The sequence below is a fragment of the Solanum stenotomum genome, chromosome 4 (assembly GCF_019186545.1).
Source record: "Solanum stenotomum isolate F172 chromosome 4, ASM1918654v1, whole genome shotgun sequence".
NCBI lineage: Eukaryota > Viridiplantae > Streptophyta > Magnoliopsida > Solanales > Solanaceae > Solanum > Solanum stenotomum.
The window spans coordinates 2,180,596-2,206,892 of record NC_064285.1 but is presented as its reverse complement, the minus strand read 5'-3'; the positions used below and the strand labels follow the sequence as shown (position 1 = coordinate 2,206,892).

The following is a 26,297-nucleotide window of genomic DNA, read 5'->3' as shown; positions in this document are numbered from 1 at the left end:
TTTTGTCTCCATTCTAAAACTACAGATATTTTCCGGCGAATTCGAAATCTCTTTATCGGCACCGGAAAATTAACCGGAGTACTACTGGAGATTTTAATCGGACGTCGGAGATTTTTGATTTGATAACTTTACGATTTGCTTAAGGATTTTAGTTTTCCCTGCATTTTCTCTCGTTGTTCGTTGAATACGTGAAGAGAACAGAGCAAATTTGATTATTGCTTTGTTCGCCATTTTTACCGGTGAGTTTCAGATGATTATCAGCTCCGGTGCGTAGCCATTTGAGGTATGGATTTTCCTAATCCGTCTGTTTAGAGAGTGAGAGCGGATTTTTTTGCTGTTATTGATTTGATTTGATATTGGAACCATTGATTAAGGATTTTCCCCTGCATTTTCTCGTTTTTTTGAATATGTAAAGAGAATAGAGCAAAAGCAGATTGCTGCTCTCTGTTTAGAGAGTGAGAGCGGATTTTTCGATATTTTCGCTATTATTGATTTGAGTTGATATTGGAACAGTTGATTAAGGATTTTCCCCTGCATTTTCTCATTTTTTTTTTGAATATGTAAAGAGAATAGAGCAAACACAGATTGTTGCTCTGGACGGCATTTTTACCGGTGAGTTTCAGATGATTATCAGCTCCGGTCAGTAGCCATTTGAGGTATGGATTTTCCTGAGAGTGAGAGCTTTTTATTTTTTTTCAAATCACGGATTTTCAATGTTTTCGCTGTTATTTGATTTGATATCTGTACGATTTGCTTAGGATTTCCCCCTGCATTTTCTCGTTTTTCGAATACGTAAAGAGAATAGAGCAAAGCAGATTGTTGCACCGGACGCCATTTTACTCGTGATATGATGATTTGAGGTATGGATTTACCGATTACATCTATTTCACTCCATTTGATTATGTGACACTATTGCTATTGAGAGTATGAGCCGATTTTTCGATATTTTCACTGTTATTGATTTGATTTGGAATTTGAATGGCTTGCTTAAGGATTTTCGCCTCCATTTTCCCTCGTTTCTGAATATGTAAGAAAATCGGAGCAAAGCAGATTGTTCTTGTGGACGCCATTTTTATCGGTGAGTTTAAGATGATTATCTAGCTAGCTCCGGCCAGTAGCGGTTTGAGGTATGAATCTTCCAACTCCATCAATTCCATTTTTGTGTCACTATTGCATTGCTTTTACGTGCACCTCACTATATCTCCCCTTCATTTGTACAAATATCGAGTTAACTTTAGAGAGTGAAATTCCTATTGGAGCTAAGTTTTTTTTTTTTTTCACTAAAAAAGATTTTAAAATAAAGAAATACCTTTAAAAGCTTTAAAATTCAATGTTTACCATATATATGAATGTGAAATATTTTAATTTTGCACATATTATATAATTATCTGGAGAAAAAGATTCGAATAAATCTCTTTAAACCACAGCTCCATTTTGGGTCACTCTGTCAATAGTAGTAGGCAGATAAAAGAGTTAACCTAGTGTTCACCTGCTAGACTTGAATATTACTCCGACTATATTTGGACCACTAAGCCTATGCTATTATTTGACTATAGATTTTCAATTTCCTTTTGAAAAGTCAAATTCAAAGTTAAACATATGTATACTTGTACTAAGATTTCAAAATATTTTCACATTTTTTAAAAAATGAAATAAAATATAAACAACGATAATAACAAATTCAGTAATCTTATATATTTTAAATATTAGAGACCTTATCTATTGACAACTATTTGCAAATGAATATATAGTTTATAGAGTATAAAAATAAAAGTGTACGGAATTGTTGAATATAGAGAGTTATTGTCTGTTTGAATATTGAATGGCACCTTTCAAAGGTGGACAATTGCTCATTCATTCCACAAACATCTCCTGCTCTGCTAGTTCTGTTGTTAATACTGCTACTGCATGCGACTGCTACTTAATTCTCTCTCCACAGTGCTAGTAATCCATCTTTATTTGATACTCTACTATTTTTATACTCCCTCCGTTTTATAAAGAATGATCTGGTTTGACTTGGCACAGAATTTAAGTAAATAAAGAAGACTTTTGAATCTTGAGGTTCTAAATTAAAGTTATGTCAAATGTACAAAATTGCCCTTAATCTTGTGGTCTTAAACATACCACGTAGAAAGCAAAAAGTAAAATGTTACCAAAAAAGGAAAGAGGTCATTCTTTTTGAAACTGACTAAAAAGGAAAGGAGGTCATTCTTTGTGAAACGGAGGGAGTACATTTTATCATATGATTTCTAAAAATTTATATAAAGTCTTCTTTTGTTTTTATTTAAAGTGGTTATTGAGTTAAATGTTTATAAGCAAAAGCCGGAACTAGCATTTTTTGAATAGTAATTAGGCTGGTTTCTGAATTTAATTTTTGTATATTTTGAATGAATTTATTAAGGAGTAGAAACTTGTGTTTGGGAAGATGTTTTCTCTATAGAATATTTTATAGTATTTGGTAAATAAGCAAAAAAAAATAATATCTCAAAAGTATTTATATGTAATTTAACAAAATAATATAAGGGTGGGATGGTGTGGGGAGTAGGGCTTCGGTGGGATGGTCACGGGTCAGAGTTGGAGCAGTTGGGTGGATGTGAAGGAGACAATTAACTTGAAATGTCACTTATTCAATTTGTATTCTCTACTTCTATTAAAAAAGTCATTTTCATCATTTTTAAGTAATTTGTATTTTGACTAACAAACATATAGAAATTGAAAAGTATTTTTAAAAAACGTGTTTCTCCGTATCAATCACTCTAAAGTTATTAAGTTCAATCAAACTCGTATGTTGATTTTTAGCTTCACCACCCTTACTCGTGAAAGTAAAACAAACATACTCTCATTTGATAAAACATCAAATACGTAAATGTTTATTATTAGTTTTAATTAATACTTTATCTAAATATGTAATTACTTATTTATAAAATAGTATATTTAAAAATATATTTTTAACACTTAAATATTTATCGACTATTTTAATTAGCAGACTCAAATGGATTATGAATAGGCGTAGAAACATCGGTTCTCTAGTCTTTACGATCTCAGAAATAAATTCACAAAAAACCTTCTGCTATTCTTTATTCTTTTTTTTCCCCGGGTTTTTGGGCATACTTGCACATTAAAGCAAGTACATAAGGATACCACTTGCGATTTTAAGCGTTCAATATTTAATTATGTCATTTTTCTCCTTTAAAAACCCTAATTCTTGTCCTTTTTTTTTATTCGAGTTAAAGTATTACGTACTAACAAAAAAAAGGAAAAAGGACAAATATACTTTCGAACTATCGTAAATGGTATGATGATATTCTCCGTCATACTTTTGGGACATTGATGCCCCTGTCGTCCAAAAACTAGAGAATATATGCCCTTCACTCTAACGGAAGACTAAACAAGGATACGTGGCGTAATCTTATTCGTCGATAAGTGTCGGATCGGTGGATAAGATTATGACATGTGTATGTCCGTTAGTATAAAGATATATATGCTCTAATTTTTGAACGGCATGAACACCAATGTCCCATAAGTATGACGGAGGGTATTTGCATATCATTTACTATAATTCGGGATATATTTATCCTTTTTCCAAAAAAAAAAGAAAAAAAAGTTATTTATTAACTAGATCACTCATAAAATAATGTCAATATTTTTTTCTATAAGGTACAAGAATGTTAAATCGGCTCCTTTTTAATAGAAAAAATTATGGTTTCGAATTGGAAGAATATGTCAGTAATTTTTCCTTTTATAATATATATATTCTCCTTTTCTAACTAGAATCCTATTTTCCTTGTCTTTCTTGTTAGAATAGCATAGTGGTCCCAATCTTTAAAAATGTCCTTGCACCCCAATTGTATCTAACTTTTAATGATCATTGAAATAATTAACTTGTTGAATTGCTTTTCTTGTTTATTTTAACTTTTTTATTTTTTATTTTGTGGTTAGTATTTATTTTGAAAATCGATTACTTTGAATTCACACAAAAAAGTCTTACTTTAAAGGTAAAACATTTCTTATAAAAAATGATTTAACTCGAGATCACTGACTAATAATAGACGAGTACTTATCACTCTATCGTAACTTTTGATAGTTTTTGTAGTTCATTTAAACCTAAAACTTCAGTGGAAGATAATTTGAGTAACTTTTCCTTATATGTATATGTTCTCCAATATATTGTCATTTTCTATTTAGAATCCTATTTTCCTCCCTAGTTGTCAGCGTAGGGTGGTCCTAATTTTTGCAAATGTCCTTGCACCAAATTGTAATGATCAACGAAGCAGTAATAATTAACTTGTTGAACTACTTTTCTACTAGTATATTTTAACTTTATTGGTTTTTCATTCATGTTGGGGTAAATCACTTTATACCAAATATGACTAGCTCAAATTCGAGATATTTGATTAATGATGAACGAATACTTACTACTTCGCCACAGCCGTTGGTGGTTCTATAGTTTTGACACCCTTGGATTTAAAAAATCTAAAAAAAAAATTTCCAGCTATCATTTGCTATTTAATGTTTTTACCTTAAAAGATAGTGACTGAAAATTAATGCATTATCTCGAAATATTGAAAATCACAGCTCTACATTTTTATTAAAGGAAAGGTTTTTTTTGGAATTTAAATTTGAAATGAAAGATCTAAACTGATCTTGTTAGCAAAAACCCACAAAATGAATATATCAAAAATCAGTGTTATATGATTGTTTACTTATGTTTCATGATTCATTTGCAGTTAGAAGAAGAAAGCAGAATATACAGAGTATAAACAGAGGAACAAAACAGAAGGGAATTAAAAATGTTGACATGCATTACATGTAAGCAAAAAGTTGAAGATGATGGTGGAGAAGAAGAAGGTATTCGTGGTTCTCCCAATACTAAAGATTCTATCAAAAGCCTGACAGCGCAGGTTCTACACCCTCACCAACTCTATTCTTGCTTGCACTTTATATATATATATATATTTGGTTGTTTTTGCTTGGCTTATCGAACCACCGTATGCCCATTCCTAGTAGTCGTAGAGAAAGACTAAATATTCCGATGTGGATTGAAAGGAAATTGGGGATGGAGATAGATCCTTCCGCCTATCTAAAGTGTTGGAAATATAGCAATGTTTTTTGTATTTTTTATTTCCCGATTATTGGAAGCAATCCTCTACTATGATAGAAACCGACAATGAATTTATGAAGGCTTCGAGTAATGTGGGATAGGAATAGAGTTTATGCACCTTTTTTGTTGATCCATGAATAAGATCTATACATCTTGATTGGAAAAGATTCTAGAGAAAAAGAAAGAATATGAACTGATCAATAGATTTCTCCAAAAGCAAATGAAAGATGAGACATAAATCATGGATCAACTAAGCCCTCTGGATTAGATTGTGCACGTTAACTATTCTATTCGATAACTCTACTCAGCAAGACTTGAGACAAATAAAGAGAACTTATAATGGATCAATGACTGTTAGACTCTACCTACTATTCAGTTCTCTTTATATTATTTCAATTTTTTTAAAATCATTTGCAGATTAAGGATATAGCATTGAAGGTCACTGGTGCTTATAGGTACAAGTCAAGTAGTATGCCAACCAGCAATTACAAGAAAGAGCATGGACCATATCCATATCCAGAGTCTGGTGCTTATAGGTGCAAGTCAAGTAGTATGCCCACCAGCAATTACAAGAAAGGGCATGGACCATATCCATATCCAGAGTTTGATGCAATCTCTGAGGGAGTTTTATATAATTACCAAACAGGAAGTTCAAATTCTACTCCAGCTTGGGATTTTACAAGAACTGGTCAGTTCCAAACACCAACTAGGACTGATTCTAGATTAAGTGATGTGATGTTGGAAGATGAAGAGGAGGCTAAAGAGTGGACAGCACAAGTGGAGCCTGGAATTCAGATTACTTTTGGTTCTCTCCCTCATGGTGGAAATGATCTTAAAAGAATCAGATTTAGGTATCTATTCATCATCTCCTTTCATTTTACTCCCCTGCGTTTCAATTTGTTTGTCTAGTTTTGACTTGACACGGAGTTTTAAGAAAGTAGATTTGACTTGTTATTTGTCATTTGAAGTCGGGATGTGTTCAACAAATGGCAAGCTCAAAGATGGTGGGGTGAAAATTATGACAGAATTATGGAGCTTTACAATGTTCAGAGATTTAATAAGCATGCTCTTCACACACCCTCACAGTCTGAGGATGGGGTATGGCTGCTCCCTCTGTTTCAATTCGTTTGTCTGGTTTTGACTTGACACGGAATTTAAGGTCTTTTTTCTGCAGAGAGATTCAAATTATTCGTCAAGGCCTGGATCTGCAAGGGAATTCCAACAATATAATGCTGGATTAGGTGTTCATGCCCCTAGTTTCCCAAAGGGTAGTGGGGCATCAAGAACGACGACCTCCTCTAGAGACGAGGCTTCAGTTTCTGTAAGTAATGCTAGTGATATGGAGTCAGAATGGATAGAACAAGATGAACCTGGAGTGTGTATAACTATCAGACAATTAGCTGATGGAACTAGAGAGCTACGTCGAGTCAGATTCAGGTAACTCACAACTATTTTATTTCGTTCTAACGTGCCATATAAGATGAAGCATAGGAAACCTGGTGTAAACATTCCTAGTGTCTGGTACGAGGGAAGTCATTTCTACTACTCTTTTTCCGAGAGTCTGGACAAGTTCATGTGTTGATAGTGCAATTTCAACTGGCATTTCTCTAACTTTTTCTTCATTTACTCAGTCGCGAAAAATTTGGAGAGGTGAACGCTAAGCAGTGGTGGGAGCAGAACTGGGAGAGAATACAAGCACAATACCTTTAGAATCATGTATTCCATATTAAATTATCAGCATGCTCCACGACTTATAAGGGTACTCAAACTGGAATATTTTGCGAAGTTAACATCATCTATGATAAGGGTGACGGAGGTGGAGCCAAGATTTTAACTTTATGAGTTCTAAATTCTAAAATAGCAACATCAGGTGTTTTGTAATGTGGCTCGGAGCTAAGTTTTTGTACACATATAGTAGATTTGGATTCGGTTGTACCCTTACGTAACCTTCTAGCTCCGCCCCTGTGGGGTGAGGCCCCAAGGGGGGGCAGAGACACATTTTGATCCTTTCAGTTTCCTACTTCTATATGGATCTCCAAATTTCAAATTTTCTAAGCATCAAAACTAGTAACTATCTATCTAAATGATAGACTGACTATCACCAATTAGGATTCTCAACAAATATGTAATCCACAATATATTTATTAGCTCCATGGATAAAAGGGCATTATTCATTTCGTTTGACATTCAACTATGCTCGATATTACAACATCGAAAGTTGCAGCACATGACACCATAAAGTGCTACTCAAGAAGGGAATGAAGTATAGGTTAAATACATGGGTATAGATTGCTCAGTATTGCATCCAGAGAGCACCAACCCTATCACGCGGAATCAGCCGCAGTTCAGAACCATGTTTAAGAAAAACATTACCTGAAAAGCCATTTGAGTTGATATAAAGTTAGAAAACTAGAATAACAAATATTGTGGCAAAAAGAGACAGAATTTAAGAAGTTATACTTAAAAAGTACATGCAATTGCAACTATAGGTGATATGCATTGCATCGGTAAGCAAATGAGAACTTTGGTCCGAAAACATAAGGATACATCGTCCTTCTTGAAGCAAATTACTTGGTAACTAGGCATGATCGCAGGTTAGAAGTCTAGTTTGTGTCAAGCAATAGTCAATTGAACTCGTCTCCACTTTCCAATAACTCTAAAAACTTGCAGTCCACATTACTTGGTAGTAGAAATATGCAAATGGGGAAAAGGAAAAGCTAAATCAGAACCTACTATGTATTACCGTAAATGCAGACACAAAACATGACCAGACCACCTAAAACAACTCAGGCAGGGAACTCTTCTAAATGACGACATGGATATTCAATTCAGGTTTCCTTTGCACTCCAAATATCCAGAAAAAATCCTACTTCTGAATATCTGCTTGTCATACAAATCAACCTCGGAATTTATACTATATTTTCTCTGTACTTCACAACCTTTGAAAGAAGTGTCAAACACGACTGGGCATCATGCTGCTTCTTAGTAGGCAAAGACTGGTAAATCCTCACCAATCTATTGAAAATGTAAAAATAACAGTTTGGAGGGGTAGCGGCAAGATGTAGAGCCCGTAGATGGTAGAAAGGACTAGAATCTTTCTGAAAGTTTTTAAAGAAGGCAGTTAATGTCCGATTCCTCATATCAAGATTATAGCCTATAGGTGACTTGACGGGGAAAATACTAGAGGATTAGAGAGCTGGGAATGCATCAAATGTTCTTAAAAGATTTGCAAAACTTGAGACCATCATATTATGATGGAGAAAGAAGAATTCTTTGCACTAATTTATGCACTGTGGAAGTCAAAAAGTGAAACTTCCCCTAGTGGATCGAGGTGCTATGAATCGTCAATAAATAGGAAAAGTAAGGTCGTTGCGATAACAATGGAGCCTCTTGGTAAATATTACAACAAAAATAAAACAGGAAAAATAAATAAATACCACACACATCCATTCATAAGCACAGATCCAGAAAGTTACTACATAACTTGAAGAAACAAGAACTAAGATCATGGGAAGATGAAATGCGTAACAGTGGCAAAGAGGCAGTAGTAGATTGTTATCTGGCAACCCAGAAAGTAATCTAGGTTGGTGCACAAAGTTCATGACTGTATATACCTTTAGGTCAGACGCATACAGATGCAACACGTTGAGCTATGTATGATGCACACACAAAGGTCACTAAGAAAATGCAAATGCTCGGGAAACCAACACATCATAATCTGAGAAAGGGGTTCAAGATGACAACTTCGTGATGAGAAGTTTATTCTAGCACTTCTCATTATAAACTTAGATTATTCGAATTGACCCTATTGATTCTTGACTAGTTTCGACTTTCTACTCCTTATCACTGTTCATCAACACTCCGAAACCGAACTTTGTAACAACTCATTGACCGTCATAAACTTCCGACATAGATTTGGTCAATAACTACTAAAGATCTCATATATAATTCTTTAAGCAATCCATGGGTACATAACATTATTTAATGCACTGAATTTTGCTCACATGTATCCCAATTCACAGATTGTTTATCATCCATAAATCAAAAATAAACTATCATGAAGTACATACAGGAGGTAACTATAAACAAAAATGTAAAGAGTAAAGTTACCAGCACTTTGTTGAGGATTAATACCCACTCCATCTGCAAAATAAGATAAAAAGGACAAAGAAATAGTGTCAAAACAAGACATACATTTAGTAAAAGCACGTGCTTTTTTTTCTAATTATACAGGCAATAAGTAAGACAACCAAATTCCAAATTGCTTTATTTCCTATTCCTCGTTAGACTAACGAATAAGAAAACATAGTCAAAATAAACCAAATATATCGTTCTCTTCACCATAATAAGGATGATATCTTTATTTTCTCAATCACCATAAACAATTATCTTAAACATGAATCATTTGCTTTCACTAAGGTGAATTACACAATGTTGATTCTCTCAATCACCATAATCAATTTTCTTAAACATGAACTGTTTGCTTTCACTGAGGTGAATTACATTAATCATCTACATGGTTATAAGCGAAACCAAAGGCGGAGCCACAATTTGACCTTTACATCTGAAATCAAGTTGTAGGTGTTAATTTAACTTATGAACATATTAAGTGGATTTCTCAACTACTTTGATTTGATGCACTTGAACCAATGATCTTTCGGAAAGAGCCTCTCTAACTCCACAACCGTACTACCCTCCCCTAGACACCACTTGTGAAATTTCCCTAGGCATGTTGTTGATGTATTGAGTAAATTTCTTAATACAAATAGGTAACCTTCTAGCTCCGCCCCGAAGCGAAACTACCACCCAGCTGGATCAAACTAGTTTTATTACTGCTCCTGATTTGATTCTAGCAAATTCATCCAATTCTATTTCAATATAACTAATTCAACAAATAAACAAAAATTAACTACAGTACATGTAATCAATGATTCTACAGCAACTTCAGCCAAAAAATAAATACACAAACGTCTAAAATAGAAGGAAATATACCATTAGTGATAATGGCGCTAGTTTGTGGAGGTACTTTGAATTCTTCGGCAGCAAATTTCAGCACAGCAGTAAACGGAGCAGCTTCCGGAACGCTAAAACTGAAGAAAAAAAACACAGATAAGTTGTAAAATCAAAGAGAAAAAGAGAATTTCAGAAATCTAAAAAATATACATACACTTTGAAAGGCAATTTGGGATCGGAAGTGAGAGTGACTTTGAAGGAAACTTTTCCTCCTCCACCAGTAGCACCGCCGCCGGTCGCCATTTTTTCCTATCGGAGTTGCGACGGAGAAAATCGTTACGGAATTGGATTTATGGGCGTAGAAAATAAGCAAAAGTTCCAGCACAGCTTACCACGTTGCTCTTATTATTGTGTTCTAATATAATTCTAATCTTAAGATAATTAGTTTGACACTTGACATTTAATAAGATGTCAAACCACATTTTGTTATACTACAATTTGTTATTATTCGAGTCCATTTTTGCACAACTCGATTAATTTTATGAGATATTTGTAACTCCCATCAGAAACAAGTATGAGGTAACCACCAAGGGTAGGACAGATGGGAAAAGGGTCTTATTTGCATGTTTACCGTCGAAAATAAGTTATACTCCCTTCGTCCATATTTACTTATTCATGTTTGACTTGACACATTTCTTAAAAAATAATTTTAAAAAGAGAGTAATTTTACTATGTTACTCCTTTTAGTTACAAGTCATTAGATAATGAAAAATAAATAGTATTTAATAGTAAGGGTAAAACAAAGGCGTATCTAGAGGGGGTGCCGTGAGTTCACGTGAACTCATGCTCCCCTCTCTAGATCATGTATAATAGTGTTATATTTTTTAAAAAATATTTAAATATAGATGTGTGAATCCATGTTCAAAGTATATCATATAATAATGTGATCATGATTGGGTGCACCTTTCTAAGTGAGGATATAAATTTAAATCTTATATCTATCTTGTCTTTGTGAGTAACACCTTTCCAAGTGGTTATCGGTTACACTTTTGACGTTTCAGCTAATTTTGCTTTTGTTTTTTTCCTTTAATCTTTCAAATTTTCCAAGTGTGTTACATTGAAAATTCCTAAAAAATTTAATATTGTAAATTTTTTATATAATTAAATCAAATGTGTATATTAAAATTTAAAATTAGTAGTATTATACATTTTGAACCTATAATTTTTAAAATTTAATGGTTCATATACGAACTAAAAGTCAAATTGATCAAATTTATATTTAAAATATATTTTTTCGTAATCGTGCACCCATCTAGCCGAAATCCTGGATACGCCTCTGGAGTAAAATAAACATAAGATTATAAATTATCTCTTGATTTTTTAAATTAGACGAATAAATTTTGACAATGATTTTTAGTATACTAAACAAGTAAAAATAGACGAAGGTTGTATTTGTGTTTTGTTAAACATTTTTAATCACTTGTAGAACCAAGACAAAACACTAAAGTGCAAGAATGCTTGTGGTTGGTGCAGAAGTGAGGTACCGTACAAGTCATTAAAAAAAAGGAAATTTGAAGTATCTTGGGTCTATTATTTAAAGAAATAGGGAGATTGATGATGATGACACATATTGTGTAAGTATATGGGGGATGAAATGAAAGCTCGCAGATGAAGTCCTATACGATAAGAATGTGTCACCAAAACTTAAAGACAAGTTTATAGAGTGGTGGTTAGATCAGTCATGTTGTATGGAGTGAAGTGTTGGTCAGTCAGGAGCTCTAATGTTCGAAAGATGAAAATTGTGGAGATGAGAATGCTAAGATGAATATGTGGCATACTAGAAAAAACAAAATTTAAGAATGGAAATATCCGTAACAAGGTAGCGTGTGACACCGATAAAGGACACAATAGGAGAATCAAAAGAGATGCAAGGATGCCATGTACGAAGGTGTAACATGTTGGATATGGATAATTTCAAGAGAGGTAAAGGTAGACCGAAGGATAGTATGATGTACACATATGAATGTTTTTGAGCAAGGTGCAATCAATCAACTTATGTGCATGGTTCATTCGATTTTAGTCACCTTGTTTCTAAATAATTTTATTTTTGTGAAATTTTAATATTCAAACGAAACAATTAATAATCGATATCATAATAACTCTATAACAATTTAATAAGCGTATAAATCAATAACTTATAAGTCAATTCAATAAACATCAAAATTGAACCAATCAATACACAACCCCCTGTTATACATGCCACAATTTTTGGCATCCTTTCTCATTTTTGCCTCTCAACTTAAAAATAAAAAATAGTTTACTAAAAAGGTCATTATTGAATATTGACAAATGCTAATAAAATAAATAAATAAAAAATCAACTTTCAAGTCTCCTAGGCTAAAATTGATTAACCCGGCCCACATTGAGTTTAGCAGATCACAAAAAAGCCCAATTGAAGACAGCTTCTAAACCTAAATCCCTTCTATAAAAGCCCATCTTCCTTCTTCTCCAAAATCATCTAGGGTTTAGCTCCTCATTCTCTTTCCGGCGCCGATTCAGTGGCCGCCATTGTAGAATTGTGTAGTTTTAGTTTTCATATATCAACTGTATTTTGTATATTTTGCACTTCGCATTTCTATAAGCTTCGCTAAATTCTCAAAATAGTGCAGTCTTACAGCGATTAGTGCATAAAGGAAAAGCTGAATTTATCAGCGGCGGCCAGACAACCGTTGAGATGAATCCACAGATTGGTTCCATTTTTGCTCCTGTCTACTAATTTCATCTCACATTTTGCTTTAATTATTTTTGTAGTTTTTTCACTTTGATGGTACACTTTTGAAATTGGGGCGAGTTTTTCAGTACTCGTATAATCCAAAGTATATATATCATCATAGAATAAGCCGTCTTTGTTGATGTAGCAGTTGATTTTTTCTGTTTTCCTTCTGGAAGATAGAAGGATCCTGCGTTTTAATCCGAAGATGGAGATCTCATATCCTATTGCCTTGTAGAGCGGAATCTCTGCTATTACTATTTGGGATTGACCATGAGAAATACATTCATTTCAACTATTTTTTATATGTTTTGCCTGTGATGAAATCTATTATAAAGAACACCATCTTTCGGGACTGAATGGCCCTTAAGGCCTTGTTGTCAATTCTGCAATTCTGAGGCCTTCATCAATGAGTATTAATTAGATTTTTGCATGAACTATGCTTAATTGAGATGGAAGTGATGAATTTTTCCCCAGATGATCGAAGTTGAAATTACTGAGCGCTTTTTATGTATTTTCTCCTTATAGGGGAAAATTCAAGCCAGATATTCTGATCCGTCTCCGTTTTTTCTCTTCAATCTTCAAAAATGTGTTTTTCAGAGTTTATTATGATTTTTTTTGGATTAATTTGTTTATGGATGTGATGAATATTTCCCCAGATGATCGAAGCTGAAATAACTGAGCGCTTTTTAATGTATTTTCTCCTCTTTAGGGGAAAATTCAAGCCAGATATTCTGATCCATATGTATTAATTTCAATTGTTTTCTATGTTTTGATTGTCAGTATTGTTAATTTGTTAATTGAATTTGTTGCATGGAGGTGATGATTATTTCCCCAGATGATCGAAGCTGAAATTACTGAGCGCTTTTTCATGTTTTTTCTCCGTTTAGGGGAAAATCCAAGCCAGATATTCTGATCCATATACTTGCAATATGATTATTTATGTTTGTTGAAATGCGTCGATATACTGATTACCATCGATGTTTATATACAATCATCGCTGTGTATGAGCCGACGCCATATGTATATTCCATTTCTGCTTCATAATTTGTTTCATTTAGCTCTTTAAAGAGCTGTTTTGAATCAGATTTGGATATATTATCATTGTTTAATTTGATTGAAGTAGGAGATGGAAGTGATGATTTTTTCCCCAGATGATCGAAGTTGAAATTACTGAGCGCTTTTTATGTATTTTCTCTAAATCAGGGATAATCCAAGCCAGATATTCTGATCCGTCTCCGTTTATATGAGAAAAATTTGATCTTTTTTTGTGTTTATGAACTAATTTGATTGATTATTGATGAATTTGTGTTTATGGATATGATGATCATTTCCCCAGATGATCGAAGCTGAAATTACTGAGCGCTTTTACTGTATTTTCTCCTTATTGGGGAAAATCCAAGCCAGATATTCTGATCCATATACCAATTCATGTTTTGTGTCGATGTCAATTCATGTCTTTCAGTGCAATTATTCCAATTTTTGTGTCATTTTTTATAATTTGAGATGTTTTACATTGATTTTGTATAAGTTCTTTCTGTATTGCAGGACTCAAAATGCAAAAAATAATTGCGCCAAGTATATATCTGTGTTGATTTTATATATTGTTTGGGATTATCCAATGATGGCATGAAATCTTTGAGACCTGAATTATCTATTTTGATGACACCTACAAGCATTTTTTCTGAGGATTTTCCCGACCTACATCTTCGCAACTATTGTTGTACTAATGTAACCTAGAAAGACATATCATATGATGTTTTAGAGATGTAATAGTTGTTTCTTTAACATATATGATGTTTAAGAGATGTAATAGTTGTTTCTTATTATACTTGTGGACTCAATCATTTGAGATCAATAAATTTCACTTTTTGTTTTTATACTTCCTGTAGTTATTTCATTTTGATGGTACACTATTGAAATTGGGGCGAGTTTTTCAGTATTCGTATAACCCAAAGTATCTTATTATCATAGAATAAGCTGTCTTTGTTGATTTAGCAGTTTGTTTTTTCTGTTTTCCTTCGGGAAGGTAGAAGAATCCTGTGTTTAAATCCGAAGGTGGAGATCTCATATCCTATAGCCTTGTGGAGCGGAATGTCTGCTATTACTATTTGGGATTGACCATGAGAAATACATTCATTTCAATTAATTTTTATATGCTTTGCCTATGATGAAAATCTATTATAAAGAACACCATCTTTCGGGACTGAATGGCCCTTAAGGCCTTGTTGTCAATTCTGCAATTCTGAGGCTCTTATCTGTTAGATTTTGTTGTTGAACTATGTGTAAACTTTTTTGTGATTGAGATGGAAGTGATGAATATTTCCCCAGATGATCGAAGCTGAAATTACTGAGCGCTTTTTATGTATTTTCTCCTTGTAGGGAAAATCCAAGCCAGATATTCTGATCCGTCTCCGTTTATATGAAAAAGTTTTGATCTTTTTGTTGTTTTTGAACTAATGTGGTTGATTATTGTTGAATTTGTTTGTATAGATGTGATGATCATTTCCCCAGATGATCGAAGCTGAAATTACTGAGCCTTTTACTATATTTCTCCTTATAGGGGATAATCCAAGCAAGATATTCTGATCCATACCAATTTATGTTTTGCTTTTGTTAAGTTCTGTTCTTTCTTATTGCATTTCAGTGCATTTATGTCATTTTTGTACACACAATTTGTGCTGATTTTCATTGATTTGGGACAAGTTCTTGTGTATTGTATGACTCATAATGCAAAAATCATTGCACAATGTTCTATTCTTTGTCGATGTATCAAGTTTTTGGATACATTTTTTCTTCAAATAATTTGTTTGATTGAATTATGGTGTGTAAGGATGATGAAGAAATCATTCGGATTCCCACTGATGTATATTTGTGATTACTACAACCAGCTACTTCTGACTTCACATCATTTTTAAGTATTTTTTTTTTTCGGATATGGGGATTTCCAGTGATGGCATGAAATCTTTGAGACCTGAATTCTCAATTTTGATGACAACTACAAGCAATTTTTCTGAAGAATTTCCCCATAGTTTTTTAAGGCTGCTATTTTTGCAACTGTTAATATTGATTTATTATGTTAGGTTTTAGAGATGTAATAGTTGTTTCTTACTCTACTTGTGGATTCAATCATTTTATATCAATCAATTTCTCTATATTCAACTTTTGTCTTTTATATTTAGTGTTTCTGTATTTTCTTCAGTTAACAATTGTAGACGAGATCTAGTTCTTGATTTAACTCCAATTCATTTGAATTTTGAAGTCTATTCCATTTCTGATAGGAGTGCTAAGAATCCTTGAAACCGGCCATTTGAATGTAGTACAACTGATTGACCTGTTGCAACATGACAACCACCCTTATTAATGGAGTAACTGTGGTCGACAATGCGAAGCTCTTTCAGGGAGCAGAACAAGGTTGTGGACAGGCTTAGCAGGGAAGGCCTCAGTTGCTAAAAGTTTGGAAGACCAGCCTTTTTCACAGTTCCTCCACTGTTATCAAGTAGAGTAGTATAGTCATGTTGTGAACTATGTANCCCGTTGTTTTGAGACTTGCATCTTTATAACTGTTTATATTGATGTATAAATGTTGCCTAGAAAGACTTTTAGAGATGTAATAGTTGTTTCTTTATCATATATGAGGTTTCAGAGATGTAATGGTTGTTTCTTTATCATATATGATGTTTTATAGATGTAATAGTTGTTTCTTACTGTACTTATGGATTCAATCATTTGAGATCAATAAATTTCACATTTTGTTTTATAGTTCCTGTATTTATTTCATTTTGATGGTAACAATATTGAAATTGGGGCGAGTTTATTGAGTACTCGTATAACCCAAAGTATCTATATCATCATATAATAATCTGTCTTTGTTGATTTAGCAGTTGATTTTTTCTGTCTTCCTTCCGGAAGATAGAAGAATCCTGTGTTTTAATCCGAAGATGGAGATCTCATATCCTATTGCCTTGTGGAGCGGAATCTCTGCAATTACTATTTGGGATTGACCATGAGATATACATTCATTTCAACTAATTTTTATATGTCTGGCTTGTTATGTAATGTATTATAAAGATCACATTTTTGTCAGTTCTGCAATTCTGAGTCCTCCGTCAATGATTGTCTGTTTGTCTTTCTCATGTAAACTTTGTTATCAAAATTGATTTTTTTGTGATTGAGATTGAAGTGATGAATATTTCCCCAGATGATCGAAGCTGAAATTACTGAGCGCTTTTTATGTATCTTCTCCTTTTAGGGGAAAATCCAAGCCAGATATTCTGATCCATCTCTGTTTATATGAAAAAGTTTTGATCTTCTTGTTGTTTTGAACTAAATTGATTGATTATTGTTGAATTTGTGTGTATGGATATGATGATCATTTCCCCAGATGATCGAAGTTGAAATAACTGAGCGCTTTTACTGTATTTTCTCCTTTTAGGGGAAAATCCAAGCCAGATATTCTGATCCATTTACCAATTTATGTTCTGCTTTTGTTTAGTTCTGTTCTTTCTTATTGCATTTCAGTGCTATTATGTCATTTTTGTACAATTTGTGATGATTTACATTGATTTGGGACAAGTTAATTGTGTATTGTATGACTCGTAATGCGAAATCATTGCACAATGTTCTATCCTTTGTTGATGTATAAAGTGTTTGGATATATTTTTTCTTAAAATAAATTATTTGATTGAATTATGGTGTGCAAGGATGATGAAGAAATCATTCGGATTCCCACTGATGTATATACGTGATTACTACGACCAGCTACTTCTGACTTCACATCATTTCTCTTTGAGACCTGAATTTTCAATTTTGATGACAACTACAAGCCATTATTCTGAGGTTTTAATGTTTGTATTATGTTTTAGAGATGTAATAGTTGTTTCTTACTCTACCTATGGATTTAATTTATTTTATACCAATCAATTTCTGTCTTCAACTTGTCTTTCATATTTAGTGTTCTGTATTTTCTTAATTTGAATTTTGTAGGCAATTCCATTTCTGATAAGAGTGCTATGAATCTTTGAAACCGGCCATTTGAATGTAGTACAGACTGGGAGACGATGCTATACGCACTTTCAGGGAGCAGAACAAGGTTGCGGACAGGCTTAGCAGGGAAAGCCTCCACTGTTTTCAAATAGAGTAGTATAGACAGTTTGTTAACTATGTACTGAAGGAAGTGTTGAGTTTTTTGTGACAGTTCTGAAAACTATTTTATATGATGCCTCACAATTTACATTGGTAATCTATTTTGACTCTATGCAAAGCTAAAGAGTGGTGTGTGTGCAATTTTGTATCTTGTGAAGCTAAAAAATTTATTCAAAATATATGAAAGTGCATCTTTTCATAATTTATATTGTATAAACATTTAACTTTTTAGGATAAAAGGATGTTGAGGTTTGTTTAAATTTCATGTAACAAGGATTTTTTAATAATTGTAGGTGTTAGTTACCAAAGTCGTTAGTCCCCTTCCAATTAGATGCAGATATGGGTGAGATGATATAAACCATTATTTACAAAATATATGCACGCATTTACAGAACATGTGAGAGTAAAGGCCCAAATTAGTTTGGGTTAAATTCTAAAGTCATCATTGAGTTTTCACATGGAACATTAATAGTCCCTTATGTTTGCAATATTGGTGTACTTTTGGTCTTCCTCCAAAAGTTCTTCCCCTTGTTTTGTTTAGTAGAAATCATATTGCAGGTAAAGTCGAAAGGTTTATCACGACGATTTCCTGTGCAATAGGACAATTTTTTCTTTTTGTGCAACGTCATATGTTAAGATGTTCTTAGCTTAGCTGCAGTAATATTTCCATTGAGCAGAACAAGGTGTTCTTCTTCTCACCTTTTCACATAAGGTTATTATTTCTACTAAATATATAAAAAGATGATTGGACATTCCTTACACCATTAGGGGTGGCCCAGTGGTTTGGGCTTGGGACTTTCATGTTGGAGGTCTCAAGTTCGAAACCTCTTACTTGCGAAAGCAAGCGGTTTGCCTTCTGGGTTGAGCTCGTCGCACCGGGCTTGCCTAGTGCGGGTTACCTCTCCTATGTGGTTTGCGAGCTATTGCATAGGAGCGGGGGTTTTACCCTGTGCACACCCAAAGAGTAGCGGCTGCGAATTTCCCTTGTCATCAAAAAATGATTGAACATTCCTTACATAAAATTATGAACAAATTAATTTTAAAAAATAGGCAAAAATTTAGGAGAGGACCAAAAGTGCACCAATATTGCAAACATGAAGGACTATTAGTGTTCCATGTGAAAACTCAAGGATGACTTATTATCACGTGATGGATGGATACTAGGCATCTCTGGTGAGAGAATGCAAAACCATGCTTGTCGATTTGAGTCGAGGTAACTTTTGATTGAGGACTATCCATTTTAAGTGTTTGCAGCAAACAAAATACGAGAACATAAGGTGTCAGGTTATATCTATCTCTGCTCCTTGATCGAACAAAAGCCGTTCAAAAGCCACTAATGCAAAGCATGAAAATATTGACAGCTTTGGGTGGGATAATCAGATATTGGTTCTTGCAATGGCCTGCTTTATACAAAAACTCTTGACTCTGCAACAGTCCAAATAGGCACTAAAAAGCTATTGAAATTTGAATAAAATGATAATACTCATACAGCTTGTCCATATGTCGATAAAACTTTAGAATATTTCAGATGAAAAAAAAACTTAGAAAATAGATTGCCTCTGTGAAGCTTTCTTCCCAAGGATTGCCTCCCAAACCACTGGCAAAAATGGCCCTTTCTTGTCCAAATATTCCCGAACCGCCTTATCGTCAACGATGAAGCCTTTTTGCCTCACCGTTTTAATCAAGTTTTGGGCATCTTCAAGACTTTTCTCCTTGCAAAATCCATCAACCAAAGTCACAAACGTCACCACGTTGGGGGAATGTCCAGCTTCCAACATTTCCAAGCAAAACTCAAGGGCATCATCTAATCTCTTACCCTGACTGAGCCCGCGGATTAAGATACCGTAACTAAAAGCATTAGGAATGATGCCATTACCTTGCATTTTACGGAAAATCCTCACAGCATCATCAAATTTTTGGGCTTTAAAAAAGCCATCTACCACGGCAGTGTAGATAACAACTTCAGGTATTGTACCCTTTTCACGCATCAGGCCAAAGAGCTTCATCGCTTCCTGTACCAAGCCGTCCTTGCAAAGCCCATCAAGCATTGCTACAGCATTTGGTATTAGGCCAGTTTCTTTCATTTTCTTGAATATCTCATCAGCATCTTCTGGTGGAGCTGGAGGTGCCTCCGAAACAGGAGAGTCGCTACTTTCACCTTTGGGGTGGAATGCAGTGTTCGTGTTTGGGTTTTCCTCTTTACGATCAAATCCAAGCTGAAATCTTTTCAGAAAATCTTCACTATCCTGAGACTTCATTTGACCTCCATTGTTCTCACCGGATCTTCTAAGAGTTGTAGAATGGGTGAAGTTGTTGCTGGAATCAGCTCTTAAGGGCCTTCTGAAATCATCTCTTAAGGGCCTTCTGGAATCATCTCTTAAGGGCCTTTTGGAATCACCTCTTAAGGGTCTATTCGGTATAGGATCAGGAGGAGGAGGATAGTTGGACTGAGTGAATTCATCAGAGTAATTGCTGTTTGAGCTGCTAAATGAGCGTATTTTTGTTGAAGGAAGTATCTCATTCAAATTTACCTTAGGACAACAGAGACTGCTGTAATATTTCCTATAAATGCTAATACCCTTCTGTCTCACTAATGTTGTTCTCATAATGCTTATATACTCACTTCAAAACAACACGGGCTAGTTTTTCGAAGCAGCAAAGATGGCTTTATCCTGAAGATCAATAAAATAGAATTTCAGCTCAAAAAGTCTTTTATACAGTGCATTCAAAGACAGCATAACACTCTTATGCACTTTCTTTTACTTTTCACCCACAGAGAGCAGTGTCATAAAAAATTGGATAGAAGATATAACTACATGTAATCAGAGTATAAAAATGATGAGACCGACGATAATAGAATACTTGAGCACGTGAAGCAGCAGTGGAAGATAAGACAGTAATAGTAAAGGTGTCAGAAATCAAAGGCTAAGACAGAAAATAAGCAATACAGCAGCTAAGGGCAAAACATCAGTCAGCTATGTGCCAAGAACAGATAAGTTCACACAGTGTCAGAAATGAAAACAAGAACTTTTCGTTCCATTTTTAAAACTACAACTGACTAGTATACACTTCATAAACCAACCGATCAACTACAACTCAGTTAGCTACACAAATCCATTCTACTCTGTTTGAACTTATTTCATTCCAATACATATAATGTGTCTTCTAATCTCTCATGCTCATTTTAATGAATTAATGATTGCTACAAAACTATCCGTCTCAATTTCGTTAGCTTATCTTCCCTTTAAACCTGACCCCAGTCAGTAGTGCTCTATTCTTTAATTTAGATAGTTGTTATCTTTTCCCTTTTGCTTCACAAACTAATTTTTTGACTTATAAATATAATTTATTTTTTCATATTATGTTTTGGCCCTATTTTGTTGCTCTTATCGGAATGAAAAGAGGAATGTTGTGGAGTTCGAAGAACTCACCCAGGGTCACATGAAGATAGAAAGAAATGGATTAGCCTCTACTGATAAAGATAAAATTTATAAATAATCTAAGTTAATCACTTAGAAAAAGCAAGGCAGATCAACACACTTGAACAGCAACTATAAGTCATATAACACAATTTTTTACTCCCAGATTCAAGGGTTAATAACTTCCCCTTCCCCCAAAAGACACAATTTCTAGCAAGTTAGGCACAAATGAGCTACTGGAAGACAAAATAAAAGCACTAATTCCAACATTTCAAAGAAAATTTAAAGCATTCAAGTAACACAATAACCTAACAACAATAATTCATCTAACTTGAATTTGAAAAAAACATAAAAGCAGTGCTTTACATACATTTCATAGGACTAACAGAACCCCTGGAAACAGAACTTCTATTCAAGCAAATACACAAATTATCATCTGCTTCTTCGTACTCTTATGCTGAAACATTCCGCCTCTCTCTTCCCGAGAGGCAATTCCCACACCCCTAATAGATAAGGGGGAGTGGGTGGGAGTCTGGGAGAAGTCCATTGCATTCACTAAACATTACTCTCTCAGTCCCACTTTGTGTGGCACTTTTAAACAAAGGGAGGGTAGCTCAAGTGGAAAACACCCTCCACCTCCAACTTTGAAGTTGGGGGGTTCGAGTCACCAAGGGAGCAACGTGGAGAGGGATACTATTAACTCCTAGGGAGAACAGTCGGGGCTGGTAGATGTTAGGCTACCATATAAAAGAAACTGTTCACCACTTTTGCTTATCAAGAATCAAATCGACTAATTCTCCGAGCTAAACGGGACAAAATTTATTTATTTTTTAAAGGATTCTAACTCAAATATTAGTTGCAATCCTCCTCACATCAAAATGGCTAAAAAATATACAACATTTCAAAATAATGGTTGAGTTCACTTAAGCTTGTATCTCAAAAAGCCAAAAGATCCATCCGTGATAGGTTAATACTAATCTTGAAACTGGCAAATTATTTCTCCTAGTTACTAAATACACCAAAGTATATCAAATTCTCAAACATTGGAACACTTGAAATAATTAAGAATTCCAATTCATTTGTTAAATATAGAAGAAGAAAAAAAATAACTACAAATTCTACCTTCTTCTCAAAACCAGAAATTTATCAATACACATTAATATTTCTTCTTCGTGCGTTATTAAAAAAAAACAAATTAATTCATTCTTTTCAGTCATTACAAAAACAGCCTGAACGATCACATTTTTTCTTCTTCTTCAGATCAGTTTTCAGAAATAGAAGCAAAAATAGAGAAAAATTGCTACGAGTTCACATACCTAGAACTAGAAGGGATTGAACGGCGGCGAGCGACACAGCCGGCGGCAGCAAAGGCTCACTCAACACTCCGTAGCAGCGAGTTAAAACACAATTCGGCTGTATGTGGGGGCGTGGCTATTTAATTAATGTTCCTTTCATTTCAAAACAAGTGTTCCGTCATTTCAAAATATATTTTTTAACTTGATTTTGTACTTGTGTTCTCGATTTTAAATGCGCATAAGTATATATTTTAAGTTTTAACTTGGTAAAAATAAAGAAATAATTAATTGCTAATACCATATTGGATAATACTTTGATAAATTATATTGAAGATTTAAGATTCAAAAATCTATTTTTTCCTTATCAATAATCCGACAACTTCACACAATAACACCAAAAGTTTGATCTTGTTAACTTTAATAAAAAATGCCTAAAAATAGTTTCAAATTGGCTAAACTTGCAATCTTTTAAGTTTAAATTGGCTATCTTTGCAATTTCGTCCCCTAAAGAGTAATGGGCCTATTAGAAGCCCAAAAAACTGTTTCGTCTAGGGTTTCTCACATAAAAGCAAACCTAATTGTTTCAAAAGCCTCAAAGGAGAAAGAACTTCAGCTTTGCTTGCTTTCTCGGTGAGTTTTCAATTAGATTTGGTAATGTTTTGTTATTTTATCGTTTAATTTTGGGTATGAAATTGTTTGTGCAGTTTGAATTTGCTTTCTAGTGAGCTTATTGTTATCAAAATGAGTGAATAAGTGTTGTTTTCCGGTAGACGTTTGTTTTTAGATTTGAGGCAGGAGATATGGTGAGGGGAAGTGTTGAGAGGGTTCTACGAAACTGTAAAATGAATTTTCTGGGATATATTGATTGATATGTTGTTATTGGTTTGTGTTTATTTAGGAGTTAGGTGTTTTTGCTAGATGATTTTGATGATTGATTAGTTTAAATGGTTATGGTTATAGTTAGATGTAAGTTCAGTTAGTGAACCATTGAGTGAGTTCGTAAATTTGAGTTCCGGAGGTGATAGGTGTACAGTGTGCGAAAGCTGGCCTGGACACCACGGTTATTGAAAATTATCTTTGATGGAAATTTGGGTTCAATTGGACAGTGAGGGCAGGGTGGAATGGGTGTTGCTTTCTGAGGGGTGGAATGCACTTGAGAGTTGCTTTTGCCTATGTAGTTAGTTATGTTTTGTTTGGCCTATCTAGTTGGACTGCCTATTTTACTAAGATGTGTTTGTTCCAATCCTCTCAAGATATCCACTACGGTTTCATTTTGCTCTAGAAATAATGTCTTCTATTGATATTGATATTGTCTGTATGGTGTGGTATGCTATATTGATGTATGGGTGGAGATAAAGGAAGGTGTTAAATACTGTTATAGCGCAATGTTCATCTTTATTTGTGTTTTTGGTTCTGTAAAATGTAATGGTATTCAGTGTCTTGGAAGTTCATGGAAGTGCAACTTTTACATGGATAAAATGTAGTGGAAGAAATGCTCAGGAATTACTGCTACCCCAGTGTCCTTTGAACTTATTTGTATTCATTTTGATAAAATCATAAAATTGAACTTATTCTTGAAACTTTTCATGCTGTTTGAATCATAACTACTGGATGCTTCTTGTTGTTTATTTTAGTATAAGTTCTTAAAATGCTTACCATATTATTCCTGAATTATTTCTTGTTTTTTGAATCATAATGTTTTCATATGCTTTCTCGCCTCCTAGGGCTTTTCGAATTTCATAGAGACCTACTTCTTTAATTAAAAAACTGTGTTCCGTTGCATGTTGCGTTGGTGCTTTGTTATCCTCGTCATATATTTCCTAAGGTGTTTCCAATTCTTAGTAACTTAATTCCATGTTTCAGCATACACAGGTAAACCATGAAGCATAACAATGTTATCCCCAACGGCCACTTTAAGAAGCATTGGCAAAACTATGTAAGGACATGGTTTAACCAACCTGCTCGCAAAACAAGGAGACGCGCTGGTGAGTTTCCCCTTTTTTTGATGGATTTAAGCCTCAAATTCAACTTTGGCTCAAGAATACTTACACTTCCTGACCTGTTTTGCTTTTGCCAACTCCAGCTAGGCAGAAGAAAGCTGCAACAATCTTCCCTAGGCCAACAGTAGGATCACTCCGACCTATTGTTCATGGACAAACACTAAAATACAACATGAAAGTCAGAGCTGGCAGGGGATTCTCTCTAGAAGAGCTGAAAGTAAGATTTTTCTGTCTAATCTTGCTCTAGATTGTCGTAAAAAGCAACCACCTACTAGACACGTTTGGCTCAATTGAGATTCGTTTCCCTGTTGGGATCTATGTTTGATGCTGAGCTTCTATTAGAGTGAGTTTGGTTCTTGCGCAAGCAAGTTCACATGCCAAAAACTTTTTTGTTGTCTATTCCTTTTTGAGTGGGGCAGACTCCATTTTACACCTCTATCTAAGTTGCAACTATAGAATTTGAAGTTGATCACATCATTTTCTTTTTATTTTTTAGATATGATCTGCCAAAATATATCTTGCTAAGGAAGCCCTCCTTACCATGTACTTGTATCGAGAGATTCCAGTTTATCAAGCAGCTTTTTTTGTTTTGTTTTCAGGCAGCTGGTATCCCCAAAAAACTTGCTCCAACTATCGGCATTGCTGTGGATCACAGGCGCAGGAACAGATCCCTAGAAGGTCTCCAGACCAATGTCCAGAGGCTCAAGACATACAAAGCTAAGCTAGTTATCTTCCCAAGGCATGCTAAGAAAGTCAAGGTAACCAGTCTTGCTATTAACAATTGAACAACTTTTTGTTTGCTTATTGGTATTTTGTTGGAGCGTCTTTGAACTTACATCTTCCCAACTCAAATGCACAGGCTGGTGATTCTAGTGCTGAGGAACTTGCTAATGCCACTCAAGTCCAGGGTTCTTACTTGCCTATTGTTAGAGAGCAGCCAGCTATCGAGCTTGTGAAGGTCACAGATGAAATGAAAGCATTCAAAGCTTATGGCAAGCTGCGTATTGAGCGTACCAATGCTCGTCATGTTGGTGTGAGGTTGAAGAGAGCAGCTGAAGCTGAGAAGGAAGAGAAGAAATAAGACATTTGAAATGTCTTATGGCCTTGCGCACTAGCATTGCTAATTTTTTTTGCACGAGTCTGAATGATGAATTAATTTTACTATTATTTGAAGAATTTTACTTTTTTTCGTACTTGTTGATGGAGTCTGTTATGAAGAGTCGAGACTATTAACTCCCATAGTAGTATATCCTTAAAGCGTAAGGTTTTGGTTATATTCTTGCTCTTAATGTGTTTGATTTGTTCTCTGCATCGATATTTATCCAAAAAGAGTTATGTTATATACTATCGATAGTTGTGTTAGATGATATGTGTTTGGTTATTCTTCCAGCTTCATGATTTTCATATAGTCAGTGCTGATTCAAACAAAAGTCTTAAGAAGCATTTTCTATGTTGATCTTGAAATCAACAATCACCTCAATCTAAATTCAAAGATTTGGAATATTTGGACAATAATATCTTAAATTATAACTAACACTGATTCAAGTAGTCATCTGTCCGTGAGAATTAGTGAACATGTCATTTTGTTTAGGCATGATTGCATAGTTATTTTAG

At 34.3% G+C, this 26,297-nt stretch overlaps 4 protein-coding genes and 16 non-coding genes across 20 annotated transcripts; 18 read left to right on the top strand and 2 right to left on the bottom strand.

Annotated features, from left to right (window-relative positions):
• Nucleotides 1-992: 992 nt before the first annotated feature.
• Nucleotides 993-6,877, top strand: LOC125863184 (protein BREVIS RADIX-like). Its single transcript, XM_049543356.1, has 7 exons — nt 993-1,127; nt 4,728-4,901; nt 5,519-5,556; nt 5,638-5,952; nt 6,070-6,199; nt 6,276-6,538; nt 6,733-6,877. Exons 2-7 carry the CDS (start codon nt 4,791-4,793, stop codon nt 6,809-6,811), a joined length of 936 nt encoding a protein of 311 aa, XP_049399313.1. The 5' UTR covers nt 993-1,127; nt 4,728-4,790; the 3' UTR covers nt 6,812-6,877.
• Nucleotides 6,878-7,223: 346 nt separating this feature from the next.
• Nucleotides 7,224-10,460, bottom strand: LOC125863187 (ubiquitin-fold modifier 1-like). The gene is made up of 4 exons (XM_049543357.1): nt 10,269-10,460; nt 10,094-10,191; nt 9,212-9,244; nt 7,224-7,474 (listed from the first exon to the last, which is right to left on the bottom strand). Exons 1-4 carry the CDS (start codon nt 10,355-10,357, stop codon nt 7,395-7,397), a joined length of 300 nt encoding a protein of 99 aa, XP_049399314.1. The 5' UTR covers nt 10,358-10,460; the 3' UTR covers nt 7,224-7,394.
• Nucleotides 10,461-12,674: 2,214 nt separating this feature from the next.
• LOC125863498 (small nucleolar RNA snoR143) lies at nt 12,675-12,845 on the top strand. Its single transcript, XR_007446162.1, has one exon. It is a non-coding gene; the product is annotated as a small nucleolar RNA snoR143 (small nucleolar RNA).
• Nucleotides 12,846-13,135: 290 nt separating this feature from the next.
• LOC125863510 (small nucleolar RNA SNORD96 family) lies at nt 13,136-13,227 on the top strand. The gene has a single exon (XR_007446172.1). It is a non-coding gene; the product is annotated as a small nucleolar RNA SNORD96 family (small nucleolar RNA).
• Nucleotides 13,228-13,276: 49 nt separating this feature from the next.
• On the top strand, nt 13,277-13,383 carry LOC125863525 (small nucleolar RNA Z103). The gene has a single exon (XR_007446186.1). It is a non-coding gene; the product is annotated as a small nucleolar RNA Z103 (small nucleolar RNA).
• A 75-nt stretch (nt 13,384-13,458) lies between these two features.
• LOC125863527 (small nucleolar RNA Z103) lies at nt 13,459-13,567 on the top strand. The gene has a single exon (XR_007446188.1). It is a non-coding gene; the product is annotated as a small nucleolar RNA Z103 (small nucleolar RNA).
• A 70-nt stretch (nt 13,568-13,637) lies between these two features.
• LOC125863523 (small nucleolar RNA Z103) lies at nt 13,638-13,745 on the top strand. Its single transcript, XR_007446184.1, has one exon. It is a non-coding gene; the product is annotated as a small nucleolar RNA Z103 (small nucleolar RNA).
• Nucleotides 13,746-13,953: 208 nt separating this feature from the next.
• LOC125863524 (small nucleolar RNA Z103) lies at nt 13,954-14,060 on the top strand. The gene has a single exon (XR_007446185.1). It is a non-coding gene; the product is annotated as a small nucleolar RNA Z103 (small nucleolar RNA).
• Nucleotides 14,061-14,138: 78 nt separating this feature from the next.
• Nucleotides 14,139-14,245, top strand: LOC125863520 (small nucleolar RNA Z103). The gene has a single exon (XR_007446182.1). It is a non-coding gene; the product is annotated as a small nucleolar RNA Z103 (small nucleolar RNA).
• A 196-nt stretch (nt 14,246-14,441) lies between these two features.
• On the top strand, nt 14,442-14,516 carry LOC125863533 (small nucleolar RNA R66). The gene has a single exon (XR_007446194.1). It is a non-coding gene; the product is annotated as a small nucleolar RNA R66 (small nucleolar RNA).
• A 469-nt stretch (nt 14,517-14,985) lies between these two features.
• On the top strand, nt 14,986-15,078 carry LOC125863511 (small nucleolar RNA SNORD96 family). Its single transcript, XR_007446173.1, has one exon. It is a non-coding gene; the product is annotated as a small nucleolar RNA SNORD96 family (small nucleolar RNA).
• A 52-nt stretch (nt 15,079-15,130) lies between these two features.
• Nucleotides 15,131-15,236, top strand: LOC125863530 (small nucleolar RNA Z103). The gene has a single exon (XR_007446191.1). It is a non-coding gene; the product is annotated as a small nucleolar RNA Z103 (small nucleolar RNA).
• A 77-nt stretch (nt 15,237-15,313) lies between these two features.
• LOC125863532 (small nucleolar RNA Z103) lies at nt 15,314-15,418 on the top strand. The gene has a single exon (XR_007446193.1). It is a non-coding gene; the product is annotated as a small nucleolar RNA Z103 (small nucleolar RNA).
• Nucleotides 15,419-15,652: 234 nt separating this feature from the next.
• LOC125863535 (small nucleolar RNA R12) lies at nt 15,653-15,731 on the top strand. Its single transcript, XR_007446196.1, has one exon. It is a non-coding gene; the product is annotated as a small nucleolar RNA R12 (small nucleolar RNA).
• Nucleotides 15,732-15,770: 39 nt separating this feature from the next.
• Nucleotides 15,771-15,845, top strand: LOC125863534 (small nucleolar RNA R66). Its single transcript, XR_007446195.1, has one exon. It is a non-coding gene; the product is annotated as a small nucleolar RNA R66 (small nucleolar RNA).
• A 1,155-nt stretch (nt 15,846-17,000) lies between these two features.
• On the top strand, nt 17,001-17,107 carry LOC125863531 (small nucleolar RNA Z103). The gene has a single exon (XR_007446192.1). It is a non-coding gene; the product is annotated as a small nucleolar RNA Z103 (small nucleolar RNA).
• A 76-nt stretch (nt 17,108-17,183) lies between these two features.
• Nucleotides 17,184-17,290, top strand: LOC125863521 (small nucleolar RNA Z103). Its single transcript, XR_007446183.1, has one exon. It is a non-coding gene; the product is annotated as a small nucleolar RNA Z103 (small nucleolar RNA).
• A 231-nt stretch (nt 17,291-17,521) lies between these two features.
• On the top strand, nt 17,522-17,600 carry LOC125863536 (small nucleolar RNA R12). Its single transcript, XR_007446197.1, has one exon. It is a non-coding gene; the product is annotated as a small nucleolar RNA R12 (small nucleolar RNA).
• Nucleotides 17,601-19,416: 1,816 nt separating this feature from the next.
• Nucleotides 19,417-22,804, bottom strand: LOC125863225 (pentatricopeptide repeat-containing protein At4g38150). The gene is made up of 2 exons (XM_049543399.1): nt 22,705-22,804; nt 19,417-20,641 (listed from the first exon to the last, which is right to left on the bottom strand). Exon 2 carries the CDS (start codon nt 20,573-20,575, stop codon nt 19,511-19,513), a length of 1,065 nt encoding a protein of 354 aa, XP_049399356.1. The 5' UTR covers nt 20,576-20,641; nt 22,705-22,804; the 3' UTR covers nt 19,417-19,510.
• A 392-nt stretch (nt 22,805-23,196) lies between these two features.
• On the top strand, nt 23,197-25,957 carry LOC125862992 (60S ribosomal protein L13-1-like). Its single transcript, XM_049543131.1, has 5 exons — nt 23,197-23,313; nt 24,547-24,668; nt 24,767-24,900; nt 25,283-25,441; nt 25,543-25,957. The coding sequence occupies exons 2-5, from the start codon at nt 24,563-24,565 to the stop codon at nt 25,762-25,764; spliced, it is 621 nt and encodes a 206-aa protein (XP_049399088.1). The 5' UTR covers nt 23,197-23,313; nt 24,547-24,562; the 3' UTR covers nt 25,765-25,957.
• Nucleotides 25,958-26,297: the final 340 nt, after the last annotated feature.

What these genes read in the sequence shown, in the direction of transcription:
- LOC125863225 (XM_049543399.1), bottom strand. Translation starts at nt 20,575, where the DNA reads ATGAGAACAACATTAGTGAGACAGAAGGGTATTAGCATTTATAGGAAA.
- LOC125862992 (XM_049543131.1), top strand. Translation starts at nt 24,563, where the DNA reads ATGAAGCATAACAATGTTATCCCCAACGGCCACTTTAAGAAGCATTGG. An exon ending in CAAAACAAGGAGACGCGCTG is followed by an intron (nt 24,669 to 24,766) that starts GTGAGTTTCCCC and finishes TGCCAACTCCAG; the next exon opens with CTAGGCAGAAGAAAGCTGCA. An exon ending in GGCATGCTAAGAAAGTCAAG is followed by an intron (nt 25,442 to 25,542) that starts GTAACCAGTCTT and finishes TCAAATGCACAG; the next exon opens with GCTGGTGATTCTAGTGCTGA.
- LOC125863187 (XM_049543357.1), bottom strand. Translation starts at nt 10,357, where the DNA reads ATGGCGACCGGCGGCGGTGCTACTGGTGGAGGAGGAAAAGTTTCCTTC. An exon ending in CCCAAATTGCCTTTCAAAGT is followed by an intron (nt 10,192 to 10,268) that starts GTATGTATATTT and finishes TTTTTTCTTCAG; the next exon opens with TTTTAGCGTTCCGGAAGCTG. An exon ending in TAATCCTCAACAAAGTGCTG is followed by an intron (nt 7,475 to 9,211) that starts GTAACTTTACTC and finishes ATGGCTTTTCAG; the next exon opens with GTAATGTTTTTCTTAAACAT.
- LOC125863184 (XM_049543356.1), top strand. Translation starts at nt 4,791, where the DNA reads ATGTTGACATGCATTACATGTAAGCAAAAAGTTGAAGATGATGGTGGA. An exon ending in CTTAAAAGAATCAGATTTAG is followed by an intron (nt 5,953 to 6,069) that starts GTATCTATTCAT and finishes TGTCATTTGAAG; the next exon opens with TCGGGATGTGTTCAACAAAT. An exon ending in CCTCACAGTCTGAGGATGGG is followed by an intron (nt 6,200 to 6,275) that starts GTATGGCTGCTC and finishes TTTTTTCTGCAG; the next exon opens with AGAGATTCAAATTATTCGTC.